The 20948-nt window shown below is 45.1% G+C and overlaps 1 protein-coding gene across 1 annotated transcript in view; it reads left to right on the top strand.

Moving 5' to 3' along the window:
• Nucleotides 1-6827, top strand: part of LOC139402030 (vasorin-like) — a 40630-nt gene extending 33803 nt beyond the window's left edge. Inside the window, exons 2-5 of the mRNA XM_071146081.1 lie at nucleotides 2036-2271; nucleotides 2577-3136; nucleotides 3353-3580; nucleotides 3702-6827. Of these exons, the coding sequence (XP_071002182.1) occupies nucleotides 2058-2271; nucleotides 2577-3136; nucleotides 3353-3580; nucleotides 3702-4877 (2178 nt within the window). The 5' untranslated portion in view covers nucleotides 2036-2057 and the 3' untranslated portion in view covers nucleotides 4878-6827. The remainder of the gene's footprint in view (nucleotides 1-2035; nucleotides 2272-2576; nucleotides 3137-3352; nucleotides 3581-3701) is intronic.
• Nucleotides 6828-20948: the final 14121 nt, after the last annotated feature.

Raw genomic sequence — 20948 nt, 5'->3', positions numbered from 1 at the left:
AGAGGTCAGTGACATTGCGGTTTATCTTCTCCACTGAGGTAAATCACAGAGTATATCGTCCCGTTGAGACTGTTGCTACAGCTAACTGCTAGCTTCTGGCACACACACACACACACACACACACACACATTTTAAATTGAACCACCTCAAACCCCATTTCATGCACCCTCCTTTTCCCCTCAGGCATCTCACTGGACAGCCCTAGGCCTACGAGCCCCATGAGGTTTTACTATATATAGGCCTACAGAGTGAGATCACTGTAAAATCGAGTCGTCTCTTAGACACTGATCTTAGGTCAAATTTCCATTTCCCCCTAATGGTTATGGTCAAGACTCGTGGAAAGTAAGCTGATCCTAGATCAGAGGCTTTAGTCACCTACTCCCATCTCACCACCCACCCAGAACATGATAGATTACACAGCTCAACCTGCTTTATTATTAAAACACACACAGCTAATCCCAGATCTCTATGTGTCAGAGGTCATTATTACAAGCTATATACCTCCTAAAGGTCTGGAAGGGATGTGGGAAGGCTTTAATATGTCCATACACTGTCAATACATCTATGTAACTGTAGCTGATGCTTAGGGTGTATCCCTCTCTCTCTCCCTCTCTCTCTCTCTCTCTCTCTCTCTCACTCTCTCTCTCTCTCTCTCTCTCAATGCAATTTCAATTCAATTTAAGGGGCTTTATTGTCATGGGAAACATATGTTAACATTGCCAAAGCAAGTGAAATAAACAATAAAAATGTAACAGTAAACATTACACTCACAGAAGTTCCAAAGGAATAGAGACATTTCAAATGTCATTATGTTTCTCACTCTCTCACTGTCTCACTCTCTCTCTCTCTCTCTCCCTCTCTCTCTCTCTCTCTCTCTCTCTCTCTCTCTCTCTCTCTCTCTCTCTCTCTCTCTCTCTCTCTCTCTCTCTGTTAATTAGTCTGTCTCTTTTGCCCCCCCCCCCCCCCCCCCCCCCCCCCCCCCCCTCGTATAGCCAACATAGTACGGTCTGTGTTTATGGTGACCGTGTGTCTGGCTAGGGGTGTGTGGGCAAACGTGTGTGAGCGAGTACATTTTGAGAAAGCATGTGTTTGTATGAAGTAGCCGTGTATGTGTCCATAACTTTGTATGAAGAAGTGTGGATGTGTGTGTGTGTGTCTCTGTGTGTGTGTGTGTCTGTGTCTGCAGGTTTGGAGTGTATGCATACATCCGTGTGTGTGTCTGTGTGCGTGATACACACTCCAATACACTCCCACAAAGCCATAGTTTGTGTTTGTATGCAGTAGCCGTGTTTTCGTGGGTGTCCAGTCGTTTAAAGCCAGGGCGGTTTTCATGGGCTGGAGACACTGCCATAAACACACACACACACACAAACACACACACACACACACACACACACACACACACACACACACACACACACACACACACCAATGCCATAAACACTGGGGAGAGGCTAGACGTGCTTCTCAATCACCCCAGGACGGAGTGACTGTGGGTGGGCCAAGACAGGACCTCACTCAGGCCCACTGTGTGTGTGCTCACCAAGCAGACAGTGAATGTAGCCACTATGAAGGGGCTGTGTGTGTGACTGGGCAGGGTTTCATCATAGTGATGTTGCAGTCTCTATGGGGTCATGGTTGTATGCTCTGGTTGAGGGGAATAGGGAGGGAGACTGGGGTCTGTTTCTGTGTTACTGTGTTTGACTCTACTTGTTGTGTTCTCTGAAGTCATGAGGGAAGTCAACAATGGGGGATTTCTTTCCTGTGGTGGATTGGGAAGGGGAGGTTTTTTGATGGCTTGGATTGTGTGTTTGTGCGTGCATACTGAAATGTAAGGATAAGAATAATCCGACTGACCGCATTAAACAGCCAATAGACTTGGACGTGTGGAAATTATTCTCAGAAATGAATGATTTTATCTTATCCAGGTTTTTGACCGCTGCTGATTCGTTACTCTGAAAATATGATCAATTTTCCTTCCCAGAAAAGTCTCAACCAACCAACACTAACATCTCTCTTTTTCTTTGTGTTTCAGATTACACAAGGACTCCACCACTATGGCGCCCTTCCTCCCCCTCCTCCTCCTCCTCTCCTCCTCTTCCTCTGTCCTCTCCAGTGACTGTCCAGAGGATTGCTCTTGTCAGGCCCAGGGTTCCATCTTCTGCATCCAGCGTCGTTCCACCGTCGTCCCCCGCGGCCTCCCTTCCTCTGTGAAACATCTCTACGTCTTCCAGAACGGCATCAACACTTTAGCCCAGGATGACTTCACAGGTAGGAAGCGTCGAGGTTAGAGGAGTGGAACAGCAACTGGAAGGTTTCCAGTTCTAATCCCATGTGTGACAGGAAAATATTTGTTCAGGAGTGGGCCGGCAAATGGAGTGTTGCTGGATCAGTGTCCTGGATGCCATTTCCTGCTGTTGTGCCCTTGACCCCTGAACTGCTACCCTCTACTCAAACCTTTCCAACCTCTGTATGTGTGTCTTTCGAGGGTTTGGAATGAAGTAGAACACAAGTTTTTCCATTGTAAATCCGTATGCATTGGAATATAAAGCAATCTTCGTCTTCTTCTTCTTTAGGCCTGGGGGAACTGGAGATGCTGGACCTGTCCCAGAATAAACTCACGGAGGTCCCGGATGGGGTCTTTGAAACGCTATCTTCACTGAGGAATCTCGATTTGTCCGCAAACTACATTACCCACATCGCCAAGGATAGCTTCTCCGGATTGGTGCAACTCGAGAGGCTGTATCTCCACGGCAACCTCATCAAGAGCATCCAATCGGAGGCCTTCGAAGTTCTGGAGGATCTTCTGGAACTGAAGCTCCAGGGGAACCAGTTGACCGGTCTCCCAATGCTCCGTCTCCCCAGCCTTCTCCTCCTTGATCTCAGCTTCAACTCTCTCCCGACGCTGGGTCCCCAAGACCTCCAGACCCCCCACCTCGAGTCGCTCAAAGTGGCTGCGTTGGGGCTCACCACCCTGGACTCAGATCTGATGGCCTCCCTGGGGAACCTCCATGACCTTGATGTGTCCCAGAACCAGCTGGAGGGGATGCCTGAAGCATTGAAGGCCACCCGGGGGCTTATCAAGCTCAGCCTGGCTGCCAACCCCATTGGGGAGCTCCGGAACGAGGACTTCCAGGTAAATACATTTTCTTAAAAATGTGTTAAATATTCCTGTAAGTGATGGGTCAATAACACATGGCTTAGTCCCTGAAGCTGCTCCATGGGATTTACTATGTCAAGCCTCTGGTCCAACCTATCCAAACTGCCTGCGTGTGTATGTTTTTTAGTGGGGTTGGGATCATTTGTGAACATTGGACAATAAAGTATTCTTCTTTTTCTTCTTCTTTTCCAGAGTCTGGTGGGTCTCCAGGAGCTGGATCTCAGTGGGCTGAACCTCCAGGGCTTGCCCCAGGGTTTCTTCCAGCTCTTCCCCAGGCTGGGGCACCTCACGGCGGCCGAGAATCCCTTCAACTGTCTCTGTCCTCTGGCCTGGTTCCCTGGCTGGCTGAAAGAGAAGAATGTGGATCTGGGACGCACAGAGGAGACAAGGTGCCACTTCCCACCAGTGAATGCTGGAAAGGTATTGTCTTAATATTTTCTAATTCTAATACTAAATATATTTGATTTATTTTCCTGTGAAACACATTTAGTTGCTGGCTTGTATGAAATGGGATACAAATAAAGTTTGATTTGATTTGAAGGTGCTGGCGGCGCTGGACCATCAAGATTTCGGCTGTCCACCTACGACCACTGTCATGACGAATGCCCTAGGGGAGGGGAGTACTTCCGCACCCCCCATTCCGACTACATCCCCTGGAAACACACATACCAACGCCATCCCCCCACCTCCGCCATTCCCTAGTGATGAACCATCCTCAACGGAGACAGACATTGAGAGTCGTCCCCCTCCTCCAGCTTCTCCGACTACCGCTTTCAGGGATGAGGGCCACATCTGCCCGCCGAACATCTGCCTCAATGGGGGTACGTGCCGCTTCGATCCTCTGGGACAGCTTGGATGTCTCTGTCCCCGCGGAACTATGGGCTTGTACTGCGAGAACCTGGAGTCGTCTAAACACAACCAGCCACCTCTCCAAACCTCCGCCCCCGAGGTTATGGCATCCATGGTCGCCCCCATTGTAACCTCTGATCCCAATGACATCAGTTCCCGTCAGGTGACCTCCACGTCCATCCTCCTCGACCTGCACCGTTTCCTCGAGACGAGGCCGCACATTCGCGGGATTAAGCTGACCTACCGGAACCTCTCAGGGCCCGACCGGCGCCCCATGTCCCTCAGCGTCCCCGCCTCGTACCCAGAATACACCCTCCGAGGGCTCCGGCCCAACTGTACCTACTCGGTGTGCGCCAGCCCCCTGGCAGAGAGGGTGAACGGGGGTGGAGGCGGTGGAGGTAGCCCTACCGAGGGAGGGTCTTGTATGGAGGCTCGTACCGAGGGAGGTCCCCAAGCTTCGTCCTTGGAGCCCCAGGTGGATGATCAGAGCCAGCTCACCTACACCCTCATCCCAGCCTTGGCTGCTCTCGCCCTGGTCACGGGGGTGGCGGTGGTGGCCATCCTGGTTCTTTTCCTCCGAAGGAGACGGGCTCACATGGCGCTGGAAGGGGGTGAGATGGGACCAATGGAACTGGAGGGCCTTAAGGCTTGTCTGGAGAACGGCGTGGGGAACGGGGGCACCCTACCCCACAAGGGAGAGGATATCACCCCCTGTCACACCTCCATCCCGACCCAGCCACAAAATGGCGGATCGTCACATCCCCTTCCACAAAATGGTGGTTTAGAATATGAGGCCCCCCTCATGAAGGGACAGGGGCACTGTCCATCGAATAATAATGTGGCATCCTTGAAGCCATCGTATTTCTAGAAACTCAGTCTGTTGTCTTCATGGATTTCTTAATATTTCTCAATGAGACTCAATGTACTCAATGACATTCAGAGCTATGGAATGGAACAGAAGTAACTACCCCTGTAGAGGGTAACGCTACGCCCCGTTATCTCTAAGTGGATGGGAGGACTCTACCATTATGAGGCAGTGAAAGGGGGGGTGTTTTAGCTCATCCAGCAGAGTTCAAGTTGATAGAAATGTAACAAGTATTTAAACCTAAAGTGCAATCGCCATGCCAAAAAGGGTCTTATAATCGGACTGAAAACGGAAGTGCCTTCTTGCATTGACATGATATGCTGTAATAATAATGATGCTTTTATTTTTGAAATGTGGATGTTTTGAAAAGAGCTGCATTGAATGAGTTTGCAATCCTTTTGCTGGATCAGGAGATTGGGAGAGCAGGGCTTGTGGAGGTATGGGGAAGGCACAGAGTCAAGGTTGGGAGGAGTAGAGGTGGGGTGCAGAGGTAGAGATAGAGACACAGGTGTGTGTGTGCTCTGTAGACTGTTCAGCACTTCCGGAAATGAACGAGGCACCCCTCCCCACCTGCCCCCTGGGATAACTTGCCCTGAAGAGAAGAGAATCTCTCTGCAACAGGGTGAAATGCTGATTCTGTAGAGATGGTACCACGGATAGAATACGGTTTTAGACGACATTACCACCAGTCAGATTTCCCTTCATCCTGCTACCCCCCCCCCCCCCCCCTTACAGTTGGTGCGTTCATCTTAACTAGGTGGGACAACCACATATCACAGTCGTAATGACTACGTTTTTCCTCAATAAAGAAGCTATCGGTCAAGTCAGTGCTAGTAGGGGAAAAAAACTAGAAAAGACTAGTGCTCTGGTCAAAAGTAGTGCACTATACAGGGAATAGGGTGTCACTTGGGACGAAGCCTCTGTCCTTAGCGGCGTGGTCAGTAGCTGTGATGGACGCTATTTGAAGGCTGTTGTTGTCGAGCGGGTTTCATATGATGTTTTTGTAATGTGTTTTGTATGTATTGTTTTATCATGGATTTCTCTGTTGCTGTCATGCTGTTTCTCCTGTCTTGTGGTCGTCAGAAATGTTGATGCTGTATTGAATTGTGCTGTTCCCTCGACGCAGCAAAGGGTTGGGGTCCATTTCATTTCAATTCAGAAAGTTTAGAATTGAAAGGGTTCGTTTACTTTTAAAGATGAGTTTTCCTTTGTTAAATAGGTCATTCCAATTCACCTGAATTTACTGAATTTAGATTCAATTTACCCCAAAACGCTTCACATTTTCATCATGTAGAAATTGTTCACCAAGTAAATGTGAATAAGAAGTATCAGAAACAGCACAGACTCTGAACTCTAAACTCCCACACTCTTCTTCTTTACTGTCTAAAACTGTCTGCCAACTACAATAGCCTGCCAAAGCTACATAAGGACATGGTTAGCTCCAGAAACACCAATCCTTGTCCCAAATGATACCCTATTCTCTACATAGCACACTACTTATGAACAGAGTCCTAGGCCCTGGTCAGAAGTAGTGTACTTTAGAGAATAGGATGCCATTTGGGACACAAACCTAGTCTCTTTTTGAACGCTCAAGCTCCAAAACTGTCCTCCAAGCTCTGTCACCGCAAACCCTGAGCCATTAAAGTGGCACACACACATGCCGAAAAAAGCACCAGAGTTCAAAGACTTCGAGAGCAATTTACTATATGTGTCGAAGGAGTGGAAACCAGTCATTTCCTTGACTTGCTACTGACTGTGGCGTTTTGAAGATATGGCCGCAGTTAACCAATGAGATCCCCAGTATCTTTTTATTGTTTTATTCTCTCTCTTTCTATTTTTCTCTTTCTTTGTCTGTTTTTGTCTCTATCTGCTTCTCTCTCTCTCTCTCTCTGGCTCTCTCTCTCTGACTCTGTTATTCTCTCTCTCTCTCTCTCTCTGACTCTGTTATTCTCTCTCTCTCTCTCTCTCTCTGGCTCTCTCTCTCTGACTCTGTTATTCTCTCTCTCTCTCTCTCTCTCTCTGGCTCTCTCTCTCTGACTCTGTTATTCTCTCTCTCTCTCTCTCTCTCTCTCTCTGTCTCTCTCTCTCTCTCTCTCTCTCTCTCTCTCTCTCTGACTCTGTTATTCTCTCTCTCTCTCTCTCTCTCTCTCTCTCTCTCTCTCTCTCTCTCTCTCTCTCTCTCTGACTCTGTTATTCTCTCTCTCTCTCTCTCTCTCTCTCTCTCTCGCTGTCTCTCTCTCTCTCTCTCTCTCTCTCTCTCTCTCACTGACTCTGTTATTATCTCTCTCTCTCTCTCTCTCTCTCTCTCTCTCTCTCTCTCTGACTCTGTTATTCTCTCTCTCTCTGACTCTGTTATTCTCTCTCTCTCTCTCTCTCTGACTCTGTTATTCTCTCTCTCTCTGACTCTGTTATTCTCTCTCTCTCTCTCTCTCTCTCTCTCTCTCTCTCTCTCACTCTGTTATTCTCTCTCTCTCTCTCTCTCTCTCTCTCTCTCTCTCTCTCTCTGTCTCTTCTCTCCTTTTCTCTTTATTCTATTTTCTTTCTCTCGTTCTCTTTCCTTTTCTTTTTTCTCTCTCTCTTTGTTTCCTTCACCCCTCCCTTTGTCTCGGTCAACAAGGTTCTTGGCCGTGTTTTCAGGCCTGTTTTGCTTGCCTGCAGCCAACTAGACTATGAAAAGTTCATACGGAATGAAAATCGCGCCGTTCTGATATATTTATCTTTGTTTCCTGTCTTGGAGAATGGGAAGTACAAATGTGTCACCATTCAATTTCTTTTTCTGTTTTCTTTCTCTAATTTTTGTTGATGTTCTTTTCTTTTCTTGATCCCTCTCTGTCTCTCGCTCTGCCTGTCTCTCTCTCTCTGCCTGTCTGTCTCCCTCTCTGCCTGTCTCTCTCTCTGCCTGTCTGTCTCTCTCTCTGCCTGTCTGTCTCTCTCTCTGCCTGTCTGTCTCTCTCTGCCTGTCTCTCTCTGCCTGTCTATCTCTCTCTCTGCCTGTCTCTGTCTCTCTCTCTCTGCCTGTCTGTCTCTCTCTCTGCCTGTCTGTCTCTCTCTCTGCCTGTCTCTCTCTCTCTGCCTGCCTGTCTCTCTCTCTCTGCCTGTCTGTCTCTCTCTCTGCCTGTCTCTCTGCCTGTCTGTCTCTCTCTCTCTGCCTGTCTCTCTCTCTGCCTGTCTCTCTCTTTCTACCTGTCTCTCTCTCTACCTATCTCTCTGTCTCTCTCTCTCTGCCTGTCTCTCTGTCTCTCTCTGTTGTTGTTATTGTTGTTGTTGTTGTTGTTTTAACACTTACCTTAAGGAACATGTGCCTATTTCTGGGACATACTCTACAATCTCACTACACCAGTTTGTGGCTTGGTAGATAGAAAACAGTTTCTCTGTGTGTGTATGTGTGTGTACGTGTGTGTGTGTGTGTGTGTGTGTGTGTGTGTGTGTGTGTGTGTGTGTGTGTGTGTGTGTGTGTGTGTGTGTGTGTGTGTGTGTGTGTGTGTACGTGTGTGTGTACGTGTGTGTGTACTTGTGTGTGTGTGTGCAAAAAAAGGAGATTCAATATTTGAATCCAGCCCAGGTATTCATCCCTGTTCTCCATCAACCATCTTATTTTCTACTGCCTGTCTTCTTTCTCTCCTTGTTTTACTGTCTTTCTTCAATCATCCAACAGAAACCAAGAGCCATACGCTCATATATCTGTTCACTAGAACCTAAACTGGAAGAAGAAATCCTATACAGATTTATATACTGTAGCATGAGGGACCGGACATTTTTGAAATATTTTCAACTTGCTTTGTTACGTTCACTTTTCAGTTTGGGAAAGCCTTTGTCTTATTATTTTAATGTTTTTTTTCTGTAAAAAAGTGTTTATGTTTTGGATATGAAATGACATAAAAAGAGAATCTGAAAAAAATATATTGGTCGTATCTTGGTCAGTGACTCCCTAGCCTGGTTTATACCTTGTTCTAACATGTGGACTGTGTTCAGATCGTGCACACGATTACAAGAAGCATTGGGATCTGATTGTGATCAGATTTTATAAGTGTAAACAGACAAGATCAGGTCAAGATCAGAATGAAGGTCGCATGTTAACGGCAGGTATAAACAGGGCTTCTGTCTTTTAGGTTTTTGACACCATAGACATATACATCATTGTGTGAGACCAAGTACTACATACACATACTACACATTTATTACATCAGTTACTAAATCCCCTTTAAACTCCCCACAGTAGTCAATATGGACCAAACACATTTACTGCACATGTATTACATCAGTTACTAAATCCCCTTTAAACTCCTCACAGTAGTCAATATGGACCAAACACATTTACGTGTTTATACACTGAATATAATATATATATATATATATATGTATACACTGTACATACACGTATGACATTACTTCACCTCAGGTCCTCAAGCATACAGTAAATACTGGTTGAATGTTACACACAGTGCTTAATGATCCTAGTAATAAAAGCATTAGGGCATTAGTCAGTCTTTCCTACTGACTGGGGATTTAAGGAACAACAGCCAGATGTGTGTTGCCAGCTTGTTGCAAGGCCATTCCCAGAAATTATAGCTAGGAATACACACACACACACACACACACACACACACACACACACACACACACACACACAAGCACACTTTCACTGCATAACTCCAAACCCCAAATGATGGGTTTATGACGCTGTGTTGGTTACTGGAATGAACAAAAGTTATTGTATTTATCCTTAATCGTCAAGAAGTTTTTGCCAATGGGAAAATATGACCAACATAAGACAATTTAAATCCTATAAATGAATACATTAAAGTCCTGGTTGTTTGCTTTGTGGGGAGCTTGGTAAATGACTGCAGTACCCACCAGCACTAGCCTACAAGGATTAGAAAACACACACACACCACTTCTCTCTCTCTCGCTCTCTGTGTCGCTCTTTGTCTCTCAATTCATAGGGCTTTATTGGCTTGGGAAACATATGTTTACATTGCTGAAGCAAGTGGAATAGATCAACAAAAGTGAGAAGAAACAAAAAAATGTCAACAAAAAACAGTAAACAGACTCAAAGGTCTCTCTGTCTCCCTCCCTCTCTCTCCCTTTCTCTCTCTCCCTCCCTCTCTCTCCCTCACTCTCTCTCACTCTCTCTCCCTCCCTCTCTCTCTCCCTTTCTCTCTCTCCCTCCCTCTCTCTCCCTTTCTCTCTCTCCCTCCTTCTCTCACTCTCTCTCTCACTCTCCCTCCCTCCATCACTCTCCCTCACTCACTCTCTCTCCCTCACTCTCTCTCTCTCCCTCCCTCACTCTCCCTCACTCTCCCTCCCTCACTCTCCCTCTTTTGCTCTCTCTCTTCCTCTCTCTCCCTCTGCCTTTCTCTCTCTCTGATTGCTTAATTGTCATGAAATACAATTTGTAGACATTGCCAAAGCAGTATAGTGGTCCAGCATTTCAGTAAATACAGTATAGTACAGGAAAATGCAATGAGGATAATGAACTACAGTTAAATATTTCCCAGCTTTATGTCATTAGTAAATACATTATCTCTTTGGGTAGCCATGTCTTTTTGTGTCTACCTTTTGGTGGTCGCTGAGCCTGTATTTGGTCAGGATCTGTCTCTGTTTTGTATCTCTGCCAATGTGGATTCTCTTTTGAGGCCCCAAATAGCAATTTAGTTTATTCTGAGTTTTTGTTGAATTTTTCAAATTTGTCAATAAGAAGGTTTTCATTTCTGGAACAATCTGATTGATATCCCTGTGTGTTTGTATATTAGAGTTGTTTAGTGTTTTAAACAGCTGACATAGGGGACTCTTTTCAGGGTTCGGCTCTTCTTGGGTGTCCAGTGCTTTGAATTGTAAGAATGTTTTGGGGCTTAATTTCAAATGGTGACAACATTTGAGTGCCCTTTACAATTAAAGGGAATCTTCCGAGTTTTGCTCTGCATGCATTATGTAGAACTTTCTTTTGGATATTTAGATAATTCTGCAGAATTCTTAATGCAGATTTTCTATTGGGGTTGTCTCTCAATGCTTATAATGGTAATTACAGGTTGGACCCCAAACATCTCTTCCATAGAGTACAATTGGTCAAATTACACTGTTGACTATTTAGCACCAGATTTGGATAGGAATAATCATTTGTGATAAAATGCTTTGCAGGCTTTTTCTTTTAGTGTTTTCACTGCCAGACCAAATCCACCAGAGGCTCTGATTGTTAGTCCCAGGTAGTTGTACCATTGGACATGTTCAACCATGGTGAAGGAGTTTCTTCTGCTCTGATTGTTAGTCCCAGGTAGTTGTACCGTTGGGCATGTTCAACCATGGTGAAGGAGTTTCTTCTGTTCTGATTCCTGGTATTTTTCAGGAAAATCACAACTTTGGTTTTCTGAAAGTTCATATTGATTGCCCAGTTGTTGCTGTATTCCCGAATAATGTTAAGTTGTTCCTGTAAACCTTGCCCTGTTGGTGACAGTAAGACAAGGTCATCTGCGTAGAGCAGGAATCTGAGTCCAGGGGCTGCAGATCGGCCCAACGACACTGGTAGTTCGTTGATGTAGACGTTGAACAGGGTTGGACTTAATCCTTAAGAGTCGTTTGACGCACTCGGTCTGTATAACAGTCTCCACATGTTACTGGTGACACATATTCTCCTATAGTTATTAGGGTCTAATTTGTCACCTGTTTTATATATAGGGGTTATGAGCTCCTGGTTCCAAGTATCAGGCAAGCAGCCACTCTCCAAACCCAGGTTGAATAGTTTGAATAAGGCATCCTGCAACTCAGGAGTACTGTGTTTAAGCATTTCATTCCTGATGCTATCAGGGCTACATGCTTTTTGTTGTTGAAAGTTCGGCGTGTGTAATTTGGTAGTCAATTGGCTTCTGGTTGTTTTCAATAGAGCTTTGTTTTTCTCGCATGTTTTGGTGGTTTAAAGTAAATTCCTCTGATGGTAATGTTTCATAGATACTTTCAAAGTGATCTTTTCAAATGTTCCTCTGTTTTCCAGAACATTCCTCTGTTGTCCATTTAGACCATTCCATTTCTCCCAGAACTGGGGTCCATCAATGGAGTCTTCGATCGCTTTCAGATTGTTCTCAAAATGCTTCCATCTTAGGCTTTGTTTGTATATTCTTTCACTGTGTCACAATATTGTTGCCCTACGTCTCTATCCTGTGATTTGTGATGTTTTCTATTTGATGAAGATCAAAAAAATATATATCCTTAAACCATTTCTCTTTTTGAGGTTTCCAATTAGCACTGCTTTTTCTACTGCAGCCATTAGCTTTTGTGGCTCTGCTTTATGATAGATCTCATTACATTTATTCACAGCCACATCTATGTCAGGGAGGTTTGGGCTGAATATACCTGGAAATCATCGATGCACTTTGTAGTTTCTGAGCAGGGTAATGCTGTATTGAAGTGTGATGCGCTGTCAGGGGCCCATCTGTTCGTTTGATTTATTTACATTAATCAGTGTACTGGGCTCTGTTTGTGTGGTCTTTGGGTGGAGAAGTCTTTTCAAAAACCACACTCTCTCTCTCTCCAGTCCTTTTTCAGGCATCTTGTTCTGTGTCTGTCTCCATGGGAACCAAATAAATGGACAGAAACAGAACTCCCCTCTGCTCTGTTCGGAGCAGGACTCATGTCTCAGGTATGTGAGTCAGCCACGCTGTGGAGATGACATGGCAGTTTGCAGTAGCCAGACCAGCAAATATATCACTGGGTCGTCAATAGTCAGGCCTTGAGAACATACATATAGATACATGACTAGGGGCCCGATTCAGACTTGAGTTAGTAGACTTAACATGGGTCTGCATTTTTGGACTTAAGCCCATGTCAAGTCAACTTATCTCAAGTCTAAATAGGGTCCTAAGCTAGGCCTAAAAATCACAAGAGATACAACCAGACTTTATGATGCATACGTGTTGTGCCACACAGTCCTCCGATGGATTCATCAGTAAAACTTTAACAACTTCACACTGGACTCAGACGTCAGTTCAACGTCTAGTTCTGATTTACACTTGGTTGAGTTGTCAACTAATGTGAATTCAACTTGAAATCAACAAAGATGTCACCATGTCATTGGATTCAGGTTACAAGATGTAACATTCTGTTACGTTGATGACTTTATGCAAATCCAATCAGTTTTCCACGTTGATTCAACATCATCACTTGGAATTTGTTGGTTGAAATGACGTGGAAGGAAAGTTGATTGGACCAGTTTCTGCCCTTTGGGTTGTAGTGGTGGTGTGTGTGTAATGTACCGATACTCTGTTACTTGTGTGGTCCCTCCTTCTTCTTACGTTCATTTCCGATAAGGAAGAAGGGATGAAGAAAGAAGGGATTCTTTTCCTCCTGGCAGGTGGCACCACTGTTCCAGCTGAGAGGCTCAAAGCAGCCATTGTGATTTTCAGACAGGGCAGGTTTTTAAAAATTTACTTTCCAAATTCCTCAGGAAATTGCTGGTGAGTAAAAATTTTTGCTTCCCTCGCTCTTTGTAAACTCAGCAAAAAAACAAACATCCCTTTTTCAGGACCCTGTCTTTCAAAGATAATTCGTAAAAATTAAAATAACTTCACAGGACTTCATTGTAAAAGGTTTAAACACTGTTTCCCATGCTTGTTCAATGAACCATAAACAATTAAGGAACATGCAACTGAGGAACGGTCGTTAAGACACTAACAGCTTACAGACGGAAGGCAATTAAGGTCACAGTTATGAAAACTTAGGACACTAAAGAGGCCTTTCTACTGACTCTGAAAAACACCAAAAGAAAGATGCCCAGGGTCCCTGCTCATCTGCGTGAATGTGCCTTAGGCATGCTGCAAGGAGGCATGAGGACTGCAGATGTATCCAGGGCAATAAATTGCAATGTCTGTACTGTGAGACGCCTAAGACAGCGCTACAGGACGGACAGCTGATCGTCCTCGCAGTGGCAGACCACGTGTAACAACACCTGCACAGGATCTGTACATCTGAACATCACACCTGTGGGACAGGTACAGGATGGCAACAACAACTGCCCGAGTTACACCAGGAATGCACAATCCATCCATCAGTGCCCAGACTGTCCGCAATAGGCTGAGAGAGGCTGGACTGAGGGCTTGTAAGGCCTGTTGTAAGGCAGGTCCTCACCAGACATCACCGGCAACAACGTTGCCTATGAGCACAAACCCACCGTTGCTGGACCAGACAGGACTGGCAAAAAGTGCTCTTCTCTGACGAGTCGCGGTTTTGTCTCACCAGAGGTGATGGTCGGATTCCGGTTTATCGTCGAAGGAATGACCGAGGCCTGTACTCTGGAGCGGGATCCATTTTGGAGGTGGAGGGTCCGTCATGGTCTGGGGCGGTGTATCACAGCATCATAGGACTGAGCTTGTTGTCATTGCAGGCAATCTCAATGCTGTGCGTTACAGGGAAGACACCCTCCTCCCTCATGTGGTACACTTCCTGCAGGCTCATTGGGGCGGCAGGGTTAGAGCGTTGGACTAGTAACCGGAAGGTTGCAAGTTCAATTCCCCGAGCTGACAAGGTACAAATCTGCCGTTCTGCCCCTGAACAGGCAGTTAACCCACTGTTCCTAGGCTGTCATTGAAAATAAGAATTTGTTCTTAACTGACTTGCCTAGTTAAATAAAGGTCAAATAAACAAATAAAATAAAAAATCCTGACATGACCCTCCAGCATGACAATGCCACCAGCCATACTGCTCGTTCTGTGCGTGATTTCCTGCAAGACAGGAATGTCAGTGTTCTGCCATGGCAAGCGAAGAGCCCATATCTCAATCCCATTGAGCACGTCTGGGACCTGTTGGATCGGAGGGTGAGGGCTAGGGCCATTCCACCCAGGAATGTCCGCGGAACTTGCAGGTGCCTTGGTGGAAGAGTAGGGTAACATCTCACAGCAAGAACTGGGAAATCTGGTGCTGTCCATGAGTAGGATATGCAGCTGGTGGCCACACCAGATACTGACTGTTACTTTTACCCTTTGTTCATTTTGACCCCCCCCCCCCCCCCTCCTTTGTTCATTTTGACCCCCCTTTGTTCATTTTGACCCCCCCCCCCTCCTTTGTTCATTTTGACCCCCCTTTGTTCATTTTGACCCCCCCCCCCCTCCTTTGTTCATTTTGACCCCCCTTTGTTCATTTTTTCCACTTGTGTTAGTCACATGTCTGTGGAACTTGTTCAGTTTATGTCTCAGTTGTTGAATCTTGCTATGTTCATGCAAATATTTACACACGTTCTGTTTGCTGAAAATAAATGCAGTTGACAGTGACGGGACGTTTCTTTTTTTGCTGAGTTTATGTTTGTGTGTTTTGTGAAAGAAGAGCATTTTTTATTCTATAGACTGTTGGATGCTTGGCTGAGGATGTTTGTTAAGAATAGCATTAAGAATAGTGTTAAGAATAGCATTAAGAATAGCATTAAGAATAGTGTTAAGAATAGTATTAAGAATAGTATTAAGAATAGCATTAAGAATAGCATTAAGAATAGTATTAAGAATAGCATTAAGAATAGCATTAAGAATAGTGTTAAGAATAGTGTTAAGAATAGTGTTAAGAATAGCATTAAGAATAGTGTTAAGAATAGCAATAAGAATAGTGTTAAGAATAGCATTAAGAATAGCATTACGAATAGTGTTAAGAATAGTGTTATGAATAGTATTAAGAATAGCATTAAGAATAGCATTAAGAATTGCGTTAAGATTAGTGTTAAGAATAGCATTAAGAATAGCGTTAAGAATAGCGTTAAGAATAGTGTTAAGAATAGCGTTAAGAATAGCATTAAGAATAGCATTAAGAATAGTATTAAGAATAGCATTAAGAATAGCATTAAGAATAGTATTAAGAATAGTATTAAGAACAGCATTAAGAACAGTGTTAAGAATAGTGTTAAGAATAGCAATAAGAATAGCGTTAAGAATAGTGTTAAGAATAGCATTAAGAATAGCATTAAGAATAGCATTAAGAATAGCATTAAGAATAGCATTAAGAATAGCATTAAGAATAGTATTAAGAATAGTATTAAGAAAAGCATTAAGAATAGTATTAAGAATAGTATTAAGAATAGTATTAAGAATAGCATTAAGAATAGTATTAAAAGCAGACAGTAGAGTTTCTTGTGTGATTCCTTTTCTTCTGTTGTGCATTTTCATTATTCTGAATGGTATGTTTTTCCTCTCATTTGAACTTGCTAGCATACATGGAATGGCTGTAAGGAAAGTAAAGTCTGGAGTAGTGTCTGGTGTTTTGATGCATGGGGTAAGGGGTTCGGGGTCTAGGATAATGCAGTATTGCATAGGATGAGGATGAGGACGAGGGGGAAGTGTGTATGCGGACACTATCCAAATAATCCTTAAATTAACAAAAACTTGAACTTCACAGCCTGTCACTCAAAAACTATCGTGATGACCCTGCGTGTCTGCAATAGTGCAATAGAGGGAAAGACCTTAGGGGGGGGAGAGATAGGGGAAAAGATAGAGGGAAGAAAAGAGAGAGAAAAAGGGAAGATAAAGAATTGTATGACTTGACAAATATAGCTTTAATTAAAACAGGCCAGTTTGCAGGTGGTGTAAGGGTGGAAAGGGGGAGGAGCAATGTTCCCTCATGTTTTTCGACACTGAGCCAATGTCAGGTCTGCTGAGCGCAAACCTGGATGTGGTGAAAATTCCGTGCAACTTCTGGTGTGCCTTTACTGTGAACACAGGCTGTGCCCACTTTAAGTTGCAGTTTTAAAGGGGAGAACTAGAGAGTTGAGTGAAGTTCAATCTCAGGCTTCTCTGAGCTGGCGGATATTTCCTCTGCACTGTGGGGAGCTGCAGGGAGGTGGGGTGAGGAGAGGGGAGGGAGGAGGGGTGAGGAGAGGGGAGGAGGAGGGGTGAGGAGGTGAGGGGAGGTGGGGTGAGGAGAGGGGGGGAGGAGGGGTGAGGAGGTGAGGGGAGGTGGGGTGAGGAGAGGGGGGGAGGAGGGGTGAGGAGAGGGGGGGAGGAGGGGTGAGGAGGTGAGGGGAGGTGGGGTGAGGAGAGGGGGGGAGGAGGGGTGAGGAGGTGAGGGAGATGAAACTCAAGTATGCACTGATCTTTGGGATAGATAATGTCTCCAACTGGCCTTTCAAGCCTTCAACCCCTGACTATTGAACGCAGTTTATGTCTAGTAGATATAACTTATGCCATGTTACGACCTTGGACAACACACACAAAACATTCCCAAATGTGCTGTTGGTTTTCACTTTCCCTTGAGTATGACGTACACCTGAACAAAATGTATTTGAGAGAGAGAGAGATACAAACAAACAAACAAACACAAACAAACAAACAAACACAGTAAGAAAGAGGGAGAGAGAAAGGGAAAGTGTACTACAACTGCACACACATCCATGTTTTGTGTCTGTTGGATGTCTAAGCAGCCTTGGAGAGGGAACCCTCTGGCACAAAGGCAACATGGTGCCCGAATGAAGGATGAATTACACATCTCAATGTCTCTTCAAATGCTTTATGCATTTAGTATGCATTCTGACACAGGCTTTAATTACAGATCTAGGATCAGCTTTCAACTTTTAGGAGGCCAAAACGAGAACTGGCCCCAAATCAGTGTTTAGGGACAAATGCATCTCAAACTAGCATGCTCTTTCTGAAAATCACTTCAGCGTACTCTTTCTGAAAATGGACTTCCTTGGTGTAGCCGGTTGGGATGCCATGCTCACCAGAATATTGAAAGGCACTTTGTTATCCACACAATGGTTCCTCTGGTGTAGCCTTCTCGTTAGCTTCACACTCCTAGCCTAACACGTTTGGTTCTCACAAGAAAAGGCATGCAGCGTGAATAAAGCTGTCCTCAATAAACCCTTTTCCTGTCTGAAACGTAATACATATTGAATTAAATTAGGCCTTAATTGGTATTCCATTTAACTAGAGGAACCCAAAGGTCTTGTTTTACCCAGGCTGGAAGGACTAATGGGTTCCATGTTCTCTGAGGCAGAAGGAAAGTCTGAAGCACTCTGGAATTACAACACACCACCAACTGGATACAGACGTCACAGCACTGAGCTAGGCTAGCATAAACACCTTGGTGAATTACTGGCTGTTGTCTGTTGTGAAGGGAATAGGGCCCGGGATTCAAACAAACCACAATGCGCCGACGTCTGACTGCACTTTAAAGCCAATGTCCCTGGCATTCGATGTCCCTGGCATTCAATGTCCCTGACATTTGATGTCCCTGGCATTCGATGTCCCTGGCATTCAATGTCCCTGGCATCGATGTCCCTGGCATTCAATGTCCCTGGCATTCAATGTCCCTGGCATTCGATGTCCCTGGCATTCAATGTCCCTGGCATTCGATGTCCCTGGCATTCGATGTCCCTGGCATTCAATGTCCTTGGCATTCAATGTCCCTGGCATTTGATGTCCCTGGCATTCAACGTCCCTGATGTTTCCTGACTAAACACATTTAGGGGAAAGTTTGAGAACCTAAATTCATAAAAAACTCAAGAGAGGGTGAATTCCAATATGTATACATTTCACCTGATTGAAGTGTATTGGAGTGTATTGGATTATTTGGAGTATTGGAGTATATTGCAGGGTATTGAAGTGTTTGGAGTATAGGGGTGTATTGAAGTGTATTGGATTGTATTGGAGTGTATTGAAGTGTATTGGGTTATATTGGAGTATATGAGTGCACCGGGGTGTATTGCTGTGTATAAGCATGTATTGGAGTATATTGGAGTGTTTGGGGGTGTATTGGGGTGTATTGTAGTGTATTACAGTGTTTTGGAGTGTATTGGGGTGTATGAAGTGTATTAGAGTATAGGAATGTATTGGTGAGTATTGACGTGTATTGGGATGCATTTGAGTGTATTGGGCTGTATTGGGGTGTATTGGAGTGTATGACGTGTATTAGAGTTTAGGAATGTATTGGAGAGTATCGGCGTACATTGGAGTGTATTGTATTGTATGAAGTGTATTGGTGTATAAGAGTGTATCGAAGTGTATTGAGATGTATTTGAGTGTATTGCAGTGCATTGCAGTGTATTGCAGTGTATTGCAGTGTATTGGAGTGTATTGGAGTGTTTTGGAGTGTATTGGAGTGTTTTGGAGCGTATTCAGAGCTGTAGTCAGAAACAGCTGCTTTGGGTTTAGAGAGGAGCATAGTGTTTGTATAAGAAACAATAGCAGGTCATCCACTGGACCTTACACACACGCAAGTACGCACACACCCACGCACATGGCCTATATACAAACATACTGTTCACTGTCCATAAATGTACAGAAAATACGGTTTCACTAATGTCTTGCATTATCTATAATAATATAATCTATGTTTTCATGTTATTCAGTTTGAGGGAAAATAAAATATCTGCCACCATTGTTAAGATCATAGAGGTTTTACATGACAGTCTCTTCCCAAAGACCTCGTTCCCCAACACTGTCCCATTCACGTTCCCCCTACTCCTCACACACCGTCCTGGCTACACAAAGCCTACTTCAAACTGCTCCACAGCCAGGGGGCTGGTTCCCCCTGATCCTTCATCCCCCAGCAAGACCTTTGAACCTGAAGGAATGGGGTATGTAGTGTCCAAGCACAAACACTCTTTATATGCCCTCTTTTAGGGACAAGACAAGGGGGGATGTATTGGAATGTTTCGCTATTTTGGGTAACCCACTCCCCCCTCCCTACCCTCCCCTCTCTCCTCTCCTTCCCTCTCTTCCACCAACCTCTCTTCCACCAAACTTCCAACCTCCCTCTCCTCCACTCTCCCCCTTTCTTCTACCTAGGCTAACCCCTTTCCTACTTCTACCACCTCTGTTTCACCTAATCCCCTCCCTCCATCCCTCCCTCAGGAAATGTCTGGAAAACCTTAAGGCTTTTCCTCTCCGGCTTCAAATAGATGACAATTGACTTATTGAATTTCCACCGCCACCCAGGCAACAAGCCTGGCTTTTATTGGCTGTTGTCGTGGCCGAATGAGAGGCAGGTTTAGACGTGCCCTCCATGTCCTGGGAAGTGGGAGAGAGAGAGGTGAGGGAGGGAGGGAGGGAGAGGTGAGGGAGGGAGGGAGGGAGAGGTGAGGGAGGGAGGGAGGGAGGGAGGGAGGGAGGGAGGGAGGGAGGGAGGGAGGGAGGGAGGGAGGGAGGGAGGGAGGGAGGGAGGGAGGGAGGGAGGGAGGGAGGGAGGGAGAAAAGGGGTGTAAAGAGACGTTAGGAGATAACAGATGTATTGTTTTTGGCGCACAGGGAGGGAGAGAGTAGACTGTAGTTGGTAGAACCAACTGAAGGACCAACCTACTTTTTGGGGGGTGTTAAGTCAAGGGAAATGCCAGTTGATATGATGCAATAAGTATTATAAATGCTGATAAGCTCATCATTGTTTGTTAATTGTATCTATGATGGGAATAACGGTTAACCTATCCATGATAGACTTGGGATCATGTTATTTGTGAGGCTGAAATTAGGAGGTTAAGTGTTCCCGCCAAACCTCACCAAGGGCATTATGTACTGACTTCACCAGAGATCATTCAATACTCCCGGGCGTGTGCTGTGTGTGGAGAAACCGAAGCATGACGTCTGTTTTCTGTCAGCAGCTTGGAACCTGATGGGAGTGTATGGGCACCATGTATCCCTGTCACTCTGAGATGTGTGGTTTCCTGTGGGTTGGTTAGGGCTAAGTGAGGTAGACTTCAAATGTGTGTGTGTGTGTTTCAAATGTGTGTGTGCATGTGTGCGTGTGGGTGCGTGCGTGTGTGTGTGTGTGGGTGCGTGTGTGTGTGTGTGGGTGCGTGTGTGTGTGTGGGTGCGTGTGTGCGTGTGTGCGTGTGTGTGTGTGTGGGTGCGTGTGTGGGTGTGTGTGTGTGGGTGCGTGTGTGGGTGTGGGTGCGTGTGTGGGTGCGTGTGGGTGCGTGTGTGTGTGGGTGCGTGTGTGTGGGTGCGTGTGTGTGTGGGCTGGGAAAGAGACTTCAAATAAAGACAATTTGTTTTCAGTTCAATAATTGTGTTTTCCCTGTGGATTCGCAAGCAAATGTCCAGTTCTACAGTATTCTGGTTTCGCTTTTTCCTACTGGCGACCTTTCTTTCATTTTCTGGTGCTGGTGGGAAAAGGCGGAGG

Source organism: Oncorhynchus clarkii, unplaced genomic scaffold (assembly GCF_045791955.1).
Source record: "Oncorhynchus clarkii lewisi isolate Uvic-CL-2024 unplaced genomic scaffold, UVic_Ocla_1.0 unplaced_contig_4840_pilon_pilon, whole genome shotgun sequence".
NCBI lineage: Eukaryota > Metazoa > Chordata > Actinopteri > Salmoniformes > Salmonidae > Oncorhynchus > Oncorhynchus clarkii.
The sequence above is the reverse complement of the archived record's forward strand: the minus strand, read 5'-3'. Positions and strand labels throughout refer to the sequence as shown.